The sequence below is a fragment of the Centruroides sculpturatus genome, unplaced genomic scaffold (genome assembly GCF_000671375.1).
Source record: "Centruroides sculpturatus isolate CEXI.00-Female unplaced genomic scaffold, Cexi_2.0 scaffold435, whole genome shotgun sequence".
NCBI lineage: Eukaryota > Metazoa > Arthropoda > Arachnida > Scorpiones > Buthidae > Centruroides > Centruroides sculpturatus.
The window spans coordinates 278354-290443 of NW_019384953.1; the positions used below are offsets into that span (position 1 = coordinate 278354).

Here is a 12090-nt window from a genome sequence, read left to right on the forward strand (position 1 = left end):
ATGTTTGCAACACTAGTACAGTTGCCAGATGCGTGAAAACAGAATAACACATGCTTAAAGCGGCGTAGGCTAAGGCAAAACTCAAGTTATAACTAGGGTAGTCAGTAATGTTGTTGATCATATCCATATTTCGAATTTTTATTGGAATATTCTATTTTTTCCTAGATAGTTTAATCAATCCTCTTTGGTATTAATCGACCCCCTTTCAACACTCGTGTATTAATCGACCCCTGGAGAACTCTTATCGACCCCAAGGGGTCGATATCGACCACTTTGGGGACCCCTAGTTTATATGCATATATATATACATGCATATAAACCGATATGGGTATTCTCAAATGTTACATAGCGATAATATTATATTTTATCTCTAACCTGACCTAACCTATAAATGGCAGATTTTCAGCAAAACGACGAATAATGGAGTAAAGCCGAACAGCAGGGGCTCCCTTTAAAGTAGGCTATCCAGAGGAAAAGGTGCCATTTAGGAATCAAATTCGACGCATTGAAAAAAAATTAAAAAACGTTTTTTTCAAATTAAATGAATGTTTTCTTTTAAATAATAATGAAAGATTTTTTTTATCTGAAATCATTTTTTCAATTAATTCTACATTAAGAAGTTAATCATTAAGTCATCCTGAGTTTTAAACGAAACTGTAGTCTACTCAACACACACACACACAATAATACACATATATACATATACACAAACGTTTTTTTTTTCTTTATTTTCGGGTTAATGAATCTGAAAACGTAGAGATTTTCAAACGAATGGGATTAAATTTGAGTCGATTACAATACTTTTCAGTGTTATATAAACTACAGAACTAAGACTGAGTACAACGATATTTGTATTAAACATCAGACTAATAAGTGAGAAATACAGCTTTGAAATTTTATATATTAAAGATATGAAGTTAGATTTAAAACTATTGTTATTTTTTATTTAATGTAGAAGATCAAGGAATAAAGTGCTGTATGGACGACATCTTTCTTCTTGGAATTCTTCGCGCAAGAAAATATGAAATGGGAAGATCTCTGCAATTACTGAAGAATTACTACGAAATTAGATTACAATATCCTCAATATTTTAAAGACCTTCTTCCTTCCAAGTTGGAGCAAGCATTATCGTTAAATATTATGCAATTTTTGCCAAAACCCGATCAGAAAGGCAGATATGTTTTCATTTTTCAATTCAGTAAGCATTATTATGACTTTTTTATTATTATTTTATTTTAAGAAAAGGAAAAAAAAAACAAGAAAAGAAAGTGAATTAATTAATGTTAAAATTTAGCTTTCCTTTTGTTATTAATAGATAAATTATAAATATATTTGTTAGTTAATAATAGTAGAATACTTTATTAATTTATCTTATTCACACGACTTGTATATACGTATATTACATATACTATCATCTCTATTATGTTACAAGTACAGTACATATCATGCTGTATGTTACTGTTTATCGTAACTAAGTTTAGTTATAAATTAGCCTAATTAAATTTTGAATTTACCAGTAATATATTATATCAAATGTTATACGAAGCAGTTAAAGAATTTCAATTACAGTGGTGTTCGTACTTCGAATCACTGTAATTTTAAAACATTTTGTGTCTTTAAACGTCAAGTAGCTGTTAACCTAAATGAAACAAATTGTTTGTATCGTGGCTGTTGCAGAAAGTTTATATGTAGGTGGGAAGAAGCTGAATTTATCACCCAGTACAGCTGAAGTAAATTTGATTTTATACTGGAATTACATCGAAACTACCTTGATTTTTATTTATGAAAAATTTAGTGTTTTGTCATGTATTTTAATTTCTTTACTAGCCTGCAATAAGATAGACGTCTACTGACGATAAACACGACATTGCTAGGCACCATTTGCAACAATCGTACCGAATTATGCGTAGAATTTGCGATGCCCAAAAATTGCGAAAAGTTCTCTTCTGTACTTTTACTCATTCAGTTATTTTAATATCTTATTGCACCAAAAGATGAAAAGTAGTTGTCCTGATGAGTATAGAACATACTAATCCGAAAATTGATGAAATAAATTAAGGAAAGAATCTAAACATCATTTCAGATAACGATGCATCTATATGACCATCATAAGACATCAACAAACCATATGCTACACCATGAAATGGTGAAATGGATGACCAGAAGTTGTTCTATTTTTCAATATGATAGATGTGTGAATTTTGAACGCATTTGGATCGGTCTAAGCATAACCTATTTGGACCATAACTACTCATGATTATTCTGACTCCCTTAAAATGCATTTCAGCTTAAAATATGGAAAAAAGATCGAGTTTACATAATAGGGAATCAAAAGCTTGATAATTGAGTATCTTTTACGTTATATTCTTGTGATTTTAATGCTTTTCGCTTTAGTTTTGGTATGTTTGGTTATATAAGCCCTTACTTTCTAACCATGGCATTACAGAATAGCACGGAAGCAAAGAAACCTAAGAGGAAAGTTGTAACATCGACAATTAAGTTGAGAACGGAACTTATCCGAAGCATGAAAGAGGTAAACGCGTGGTGAATCATGCCGAAGTCGACGGTTTGCACCATTCTTAATTAAGAACAAAGAAAAGCTATAAAAGCAGAAAATGTTGCTGAATGTGTGACTATTTGACCTCTAAGAGATCGCATAGCAGTGAAAAAACTTATCTTAGTGTGATAAGTTTTTTCACTTCTGTTAGTGTGGCAAACAATTGGCTGATGATAACATCTCCAAGAAGATTATCCTTGAGTGCCAAACAGTTACATTGAGATTTTAAGTAACTTGACAATCATTTTTCATTAAGATACAGTAGAGGCATTTAATTTTATTATATAGTATTTACGTATTTTATTTATTGTTTTGCGTTCAATTTATTTTACAGGAATTAAGCCGTATTTTTTCCACATTAAATTTTCTCCATTTGCTGTTTAAGTTTATCGAAATGTGTTGTGTTTAGGGTATGGGAATTATTTCACTTTCCTTTATTTTGGAATGGAGAAAATTGATTTGTAATTCGAACAATTTAGAAAGGTAAACTAGAAGGAATTAAATTCGGAGTATTTGAAGTAGGATGCACTACTGTAATTAATTTCTCCTGATGTCTCTCGTTAATATATATAATCTTTTGTTATTATTGCAGGTAAATGGGATACTTCTGTTGCAAATAGATTTGATATGTTTCGTACTGTAATGCTGTTCTCTGACCTACAACTAAATCTCCATCGATCTCAAGAGAAAAAATTTGTAATTATAACGAATGCAGACGGAATATCAATATCACATTTCCTTCAACTTACACCAAGTTTTTTCAGTTCAGCAACGAATGTTTTGTTTGTGAGTAAGCCGTAATTTATACCTTATTAGTCCCGTATTTATATTTAAATTTATGTACAGTAATTGAACTATTTCGTTGTTTATTTTGAGTTTGATTAATATAAAGTATATGGAGAAAATGGTTAAAATCCTAGCACATACAGAAACAGAAATAGAATTTTATACACGATTTCCAAAAAGGAAACATGGAAACTTAACTAAAATAAATTTCAAAGTAAGTTCCAATTGTAACTATTCACTTTTGGCTATAATATAATCACGTTGGCAAAGTCACCACCACACTGAGGGTACATGAACGATTACAATTACCTTCATTATGAGTAAGTCTGAAATAAGGACGATCAGAAAACATAACAGGTTAGAGATGTACTCACGACTCATAATACTCATTACAAATTGAGGTGTGAGAACACAAGGTAGAAGTTGAATCCTCCTACAAAATCAATTCCACAAATAATCTTCAATGATATTTTACATTTAAAGTTAATAATAACGCGAGGTAGACATAGTCTACAAGAAAATATTTATTAAAATAATATTTACTAATTAAGTATTTTGATTAAATATCAAATATTCATCTAATAAATTAATATATGTTATTACTTTTTATTTATTTTTTCATTACTAGAGAGATTCGTATCAGGCTCGATTTAGTGAAATTCATTACGTAAACTTGAATATCGTCATTAAGGCCATTCTAAGCATTTTTATTCCACTTTTACCAAGTAAACTGAGAGACAGAGTAAGTATTTCTAATTATTTATTAATACAAATCAAATTTAATATTTATTTTTGTTAATGCTTTTTTTTACATAAATAAAGACACGTAAAATTTGTTAATAAAAGACATAAAATTCCTAGATATATCAGACTTTTTTTGTGTAAATATTTTAAAAATTTGGCATTTATTTTTGCATGCAAATTATTCGATATATTATATATATATATGGATAATACCTTTGATTTATGCTTATTATTAAATTCGTGAACATTTATAATAGAAATAATTTCGATAATCTTTCTTAACAATTTTACTTTAATAAAACAAATACAGTAGAAACTCGATATATCGTGCTTTTTTCTTGTTCCACGAATATTAAAGCGTTTCAGTCAATAAATTTTAAATTACCAATTGCCATTGAATTTCTTTTTGTAACAAAATACGGTATTTTATTCTATCATTTTCATTGAAATTACCACTGCAGGTGAAGCAATAAATTCGTCAAAATGTATAAACAAGCAAAACAGATTGACAGATCAATTATCATTTATCTTTTCTTTTGATATTAAAAGTTGTTTATTTATTAATTTTAAGTACCGTCTTATCATTTGTAAGCTTCTGTAAATTCGAAATTTCACATCTTTATGTGAATTGATGCAATATGGTCGCTTTACATCAAGGTATAAATTCTCGAATTCACCGCGTAATGTTTAATTAAAAGATTTCTTTATTTCTGAACGAAAAGTTCTAAAATTTTTATACAGGTGTAATTTTATTTTGTTTTTTTTAAGAAATTTTTAAAAAGAATTTTTCTTTGTCTCCTGACAAGCGCGATGTAACGAGGGGGTAATGTACTGTACTTTTTAAACACTTATGTCAAAAGTGAAGTGTTTGTGATAATTCATTCACTATAGAACATCCAATTTGTGAATAATATAAATGACACTCAGCACAACAAAATATATCACTAAACACGTTTTTGGCTGCTAAGATTCGTTTAATATTGGCTAAAGACTACTTCAGATGGAAATCAGTTATACAAGACCAAACAAAGAAGACAAAGGAAAGCATTAGAAACAAAAATATAAAACAAACACGAAAATAATTGATAGAGAATGACTTGGTCTTAAGAAGAGCAGACAAAAGCAAGCATTTGGTTATTACGAAAAGACAAGCATACAATAAAGGTTTGAAGGATTATACTAAAGGAACAAAATGCGAACAGATTGTTAAAAAAAATTATTGAATACATCGATAGAAGAGTTTAAAAACTGGAAAAAATTAAGCTAGACAACGTATTAACTTTCCTTAAAAATGTCGGAACAGGAGACCAGGGATGCCAGGATTATTATTAAAATACATAAGTTCGGTAAAGAAATAAGACCGATTGTGAAAAAATGTAGAGGTACGACATATATTCTTGAAAAACGATTTCACAAATACATTACCACCAATCTTGAGAAAAGTATATTGGTTGCACAGGACCGAAAAAAAGTAATAAAAGAATACAAGACCTCTTGTTAATGGATGAAGAAATAGGGAGAGTTATGGGGACTTTGAGAATTTGTATTCTTCAATAAAAGTTGAATCATGTTTCGCAGCATTAATATAATTTATATTTCTAAAGATCCCAGAATTCATTAATTACTCAATTGACATGACGGTGTACGAAATATTGGTATGCTATGAATTAGTTTTTAATTTTAATAATCAAATATACAGTCAAAAAAGTTGTCTGTATAGGGAGTCCCGTATCAAAATTTTTATGTGAATTAGTGTTACGGAAACTGGAAAAAAGTATTGTAAATGGCTTCCAAGCAGACAATATATACAGTATTTTAAAAGTTATGTGGATGGTGTATGTATAATTTTAAAGAATAACAAAGGCATCACTTAATTTATTGATAAGGGTAACGCAAACAAGGATGGATTGAAATTGAAGATAGAACAAAAAGATCACTACGTTTTTTGTACATAAATATAGAATTTAAAAACGAAATTTTGTACATAAATATAGAATTTAAAAACAAATGTGTACATCAAGCCAACACACAGCCCACTGTACATGAAACTAGCGGCATTCTGGGCACTCATCAGAAGAGCTTTTTTATATTGTGGTAATGAAATCGACAGAATAAAGGAGCTGAACAGAACCAAACAATTGGGCAGAACACTAGGATATGGAACTTACACGATAGAAGGTCTAATTAGAAAGTTTGGAATAACAAACCTAAGACAAAAACAGCAAATCTAATGGAATTACGAAATTTTCTTTTAACAGAAACTTAAGTAACATCATGAAAGTAATCGCAGAACGTAAAGGGTGTAGTATGTTTGTAGAAAAAGCTTAACTAGGTCTCGAATTTTAAGAAAAAAAAAAAAAGAAAAGGTAGGTGTGTCAAAAGAAAGTAAGTTGTTTGCCAAAACTGAACGAATTTCAGAAGCCAAAAAGTTGTTTAGTGATATATGTTTAATTTGTTTTAGAATCGTTTGTAATGTAGATATATAACTCAGATGCAGTTACGTTAGATTTTTGTAATAGCCTTTTTGTATTTTTTGTTACAAGATAGGACAAAAAATACAAAACTAGGTACTACAAAAAGCTAACGTAACTGCATTTGAGTTACTTTTACTTTTCTACTTTTTTACTTTCAACCATATGCTACAGTAATAAAGGTGGAAGTAAACTGTATTCGTTAAAACAGGTGATTTATGATGCTTGTATAATCAGTCATGTATATAAAATAGATTTACATAAGACATAAAGAAAATTATGATTTTTAATGAATTTTTGCAAATTTTCTTTTCTAATCAATGTTTTATAAGGAAAATAAATTTAAAAAGTACTCATTGTAACGAAAAACAATTATATTAAAGCTACACACCAACCGAATGCCGAAAATCTATCGGGCTAGGATAAGGCTAATTATTAAATGAATTACGTAACCAATTTGGCTTTAGAGGTAAGCGTTAGGCGCCATCTCTTATTAACATTAATAATTATAAATAAATAAATTAATTTTAAATAATTTAGAGCCGCCGGGAGAAAAATTCGACCCGGAGCGGGACTCGAACCCACAACTCCTGCTTATCATGCAGATACAGTCAAAATATACAGTCAAAATAGTTACTAGTCAAAATAGTCCGGTTGCCAGTTACGCTATCCGGACCTCCAGCCCGATCTCCTCTTCCAGCGTATAGAAGCTAACTATATAACCATCGACGGTTATTACAACGCCAGCTGGGGACACATTCAGTGCCCACGTCCTACGTCCTATAAGGCCCTCAACCGGCCATCGCAAACCCCGGCAAGGCGTAATATATACAAACATCGCTAAACCCGATATATAATAAAGATGGCGCCTAATGCTTACCTCTAAAGCCAAATTGGTTACGTAATTCATTTAATAATTAGCTTTATACTAGCCCGATAGATTTTCGGCATTCGGTTGGTGTGTAGCTTTATTATATATCGGGTTTAGCGATGTTTGTACCAATTATATTAATTGATTTTTAAATTACAGGTGCATCTTCATTCTGACATCTCAACATTACACGAATTTATCAGTCCCGATTATCTGCCATTGGAATTCGGAGGAAATTTGCCAAGTTTCGATCCGACTGCAGCCAATAACATGATTAAAGCTAACGAAGAATTCTTTCGAAAGAACGAAGAATATGTAAAGATGTACGAAGAACAAAGAAATAAGAATTTCAGCCAAGGCACATTTCGCTACGTTCGTGAAGAAATTGAAGACGAAAAGTTGAAGAAACTGATAGAAAAATCTGAAGAAAGATTTAAATCTTATTCACACGATCCAGAAGCATTTTTGGCTGCTATGAAAGAAGATTCTGAACTTGAAATTACACATTTCTAAGCGATATAGACTCGTCTTGTACTGTACTGTACATTCATGTTAACATATTTGAATTAAATCTCTAAAATAATTTGTATGATAACAGTTGATAATAAATCAGATATGAAATATAAATTTAAATTTCATTGATTTAAAATTTATATATTGCAAGACATTCATTTTTGGATACAAATGTTAAGAAAAATTCGAATTTTTGAAAATTGTCAATGATTTTATAATAACTTTTCTACTTCTCATTGTACATTTATCATAGCCTATTTTAAAATGTTATATTCTTAAAATTTATATTTAATGTATCTTTTCGCTGAAAAATGATAAATCGAAAAAAATTTAATAACTATATAAAATTATTCATTTCTCTTTTCTTATGTTATGTGAGAATATGTAGGCACAGTGTCAGTTTCCTAATTGCCACTTACACGTCGAGTTGGTAAAACTCGCTCATTTTGTCACTGGATGGATTTTGGAGTGCAAATTTCTAGTGGAAATCGTGTTGGTAAGTCGATTGGATTCTCGAATAGACTGGAGACAGGTTTTTAACGAATAAGAAAATAAAGGTTTAATGAATTTTTATCTCTAAGATACATCAGAATGTTTATGGCAAAATACTTTCAGGTTGTAGAAGGCTATATGCAACTAAATGCAGTTAATCTACGATTTCAAAACAAATTTTTTACAACAGGGCTAATTTGATTCTGATGAAACCGTGTTGTAGTTTACCTTGCTTTTTTATAGACACACTACGGTGACCAACTGAATAAAGTGGTGAATAATCTGCCAAGTGTTGAATAATGTCACCGTAGTGTCTGTAAAAAAAAAAAAAAAAAAAAAAAATAACAGGGCTAATCTTTAACAGCTATGCCTATTTTCGTCGAGAGAGAGAGTTCGCAGACCGCTAATAATTACCTTTATGTATTGATGAGGAGCTATTGGCACGATCTGTTACGGTTATAGAAGTATCTTAGTCCTCATCCTCTGTCTTCTCGGGAAGGATGGGGATGCGGAGGCTTAATTGTGCACTATCTCAAGTACAACTTCCACTCGATGACCCTGAGCTTTCGGTTACTCCATCTTTTATAGCATTACAGTGGGAAAGAGGTCACGCAATCGTCTTTTGTTGACGATGACTTGTATTCTTTGACGACTAGGTGTGAACTTTCCCACTTAATTACGATATAAAAAGTGACATTCGATCTGACACTCCTCAATAAGAGTTTTTCTCTGTCGAAAATGGTTACAATTCGAAAAAAACGTTTAACATTGATTCCAAAATTCCCTTAAAATTCGCGGTCTCACAGCTAGATCGTAAAATCATCAAAAATATAAAATACTAATGAATAAGCCCGGAGTTACCCGGACAAAAAAAAATAATAACAGCAAACATTAAAATTATTATATTATTTCGTACTTCTAACCTTTCTATTATATTACATTAAAATATTTAATGTGTATTTAAGTATAGCAAAACTCCGCCATTGCCGGTCCCAAGCCCGGATGAGAAAAGAGAATGGGCGTGGAAGGAACTGGCAAACCACCACGCTATTTTTACCAGAACACTTCACGTTAAGCTACAAGAAAGTTCTGTTATTGTCATCAGTGGTGGACCCTCCACAGGCTGCCAGATCACCTACCGGTTACTAGAGAAGAGCGTAGTTTGTATCACCTGTTCAATCAAGACTTGGATGAAGTAGCAGGGTCAAACTCTGAGGAGCACCCTGAGGCTGATACTCTTGATGAAAGGGTCAATCTGCAGTTTACAAAGAGAAACATAAAAGTGAGAACTTGAAACGTAAGAGGAATGACTCTCGACAAATTAGAGATAGTAAAGAAGAAATGATAAGATGCAATGTTGACATTTTAGGAGTCAATGAACTCCACTGAAAAGGGAATGTTTTTTCCAATCTGACGATCACACTATATATTTCTCAGGTAAGGACATCATCAGGCGTGAAGGCGTAGCATTTATAGTCAACAAAAACGTCGCCAGGTGCATTAGTGGATATAATGCCAGTAATGAGAAAATCATCTTAATCAAAATCAACAGCAAACCCATGAATATAAACTTCATACAAGTTTATGCCCCCACGACATACGCCACTAAAGAGAAAGTAGAAGCATTCTGCAGCGAACTTCACAACATGATCAATATTATAGTTAATAAAAAAATAATTTATTATTTCATTATCAGATATTCAGAATTAATTTTTATTATAAAGCAGTATTTGTGTAATAATGAACATATTTAATGTTACTCGAATAAACGACTAGTATATAAAGTAGTTATTTTTTATTATACTACATTTAATTAAATTTTTAAATAAATAATATTCTTTAGAATACTAATTTTAAATCATATTTTGTATAAAAAGTTAATCAATTTAAGTGTGGATTTATATTTGTATTTAGTAATTTATTATATGTATAGATTTCATATAGGAAAAAAAAAACATAATGAAACAAGAGCAGGTAGCAGTATAATTGTGAATATTGTTAATATGAAAATTAAATTAACAGACAAGTGGGTAAATATATTTGACCTTAATAACTGAAACATTCGCTCACGTCGATTGCATTGTTCTTGTGTTTTGTTCAGTTATACATCTCATTTTACTTGTGGCGCACACAACGCATTATTTTTTCCCTAAATCCAATAAGGCGCATTTAATCGCGACAGGGAGCATGGACATCATATCATGACTTGGATACCAATGCATTTCGTAAATGAAGTCATGGACCATCAATTTTAATTAAATTTTTGAGATCCTCAAAGCAATTAATAGAAAATGACAAAGTTTAATCAAAATCCATTGAACAAAATTTTATAAGCAACATGGAAAAAATTCAGTAAGGTTCCACTGAAATATTTCGATTGCATTTCTCTAGAACATTCCCATTGGTGTATTTTCTGTGTTTAAACAGTGAACAATTTATCACAAACAATAGAATTTCGATAATTAATTTTGAATAATATTCTAATTACAATTGTTAGTTTATTGAAAGCAGGATTAAAATTTTAAAAAATATGGTAAGTGTTGAAATCTACAAATTATACTTTTAAAAATTATATAAAAATCGAAATCTAAAGATTATCATCAGAATCGAATAGATTATATCGATCTCGTTTTTATAAAATGAAACATGTAAATATTAGTAATATCGATCTTGTTTTTAAAAGGCTTCTACTTCAAGTGATAACAAAGAAGTCATTGAATGCATGATTTGTAAAAATCAGTATCTTAACCAGCAAGAATTCCATCATCATCTGGAGAACAATCCTGCTTGCAACAAATTAACATGTCACGCGTGTCTAAAACAATACATGCACATTAATAGATTGAACATTCACATGCGGACACATTTAAAAAATAAACCGTTTAAATGCGATGAATGTGAATATTCTACAATAACTAAGTCAAAGTTGAACAGACACAAAATAACTCATTCACCGAAACAGTTTTATAAGTGCAATTATTGCGATCATTCTACTCCATGGAAAGACAGTTTTGACAGTCACCTTTTTGTGAAACATTATACAGAGTTATCTTCTACTGATGAAGTATGTATTTCAATTACGTAAAATATGGTAAAACTTGTAGTGTTATATATATATATATATATATATTTTTTTTTTTTTNAAGGAAAATTTTCCGATAAGAAAAATATTCAATGATGTATTCTCTCTCCCCCTTATACATGAAGGCTTTTGATACATTCCGGAAATATTTCGGTAACATGAGAATACGTGAATTCTTTACGATTCGATAACCGTAATATTTGCGACTTTCGGTTTTAATGGCAAACAATAAAATTTATAACTTATTAACTATTTAAGATGTAAATAGTATAAAGTATAAAATTCATAAATAAACCGTTAAACTTGTTTTCAAAGTCGTTTATGAATTTATTATCAGTAGTGCATTCAAAATTAACAACATTCACATATTAAAACACTTGGATATTTAATCAAACTAATGTTAAATCGCAATATACAATTTAAATGTGAATTTCAGTAAAGTAATTCACGAATATAAAAGTTGTATTGACGCGTATATAAAAAACAAACTGTTTACTGTCAATTGCTTTTATTGATCAGAAACTAAAAGAAAAATCAATTATTATACATAAAGTGTTTTTGTTCAAACATTAAA

At 30.2% G+C, this 12090-nt stretch overlaps 1 protein-coding gene across 1 annotated transcript in view; it reads left to right on the plus strand.

Moving 5' to 3' along the window:
- The window catches only part of LOC111632326 (alpha-tocopherol transfer protein-like), a 56787-nt gene that overhangs the window by 4225 nt on the left and 40472 nt on the right, over positions 1-12090 (plus strand). Inside the window, exons 3-5 of the mRNA XM_023376726.1 lie at positions 956-1198; positions 3150-3343; positions 3972-4085. Coding sequence (XP_023232494.1) covers positions 956-1198; positions 3150-3343; positions 3972-4085 — 551 coding nt within the window. The remainder of the gene's footprint in view (positions 1-955; positions 1199-3149; positions 3344-3971; positions 4086-12090) is intronic.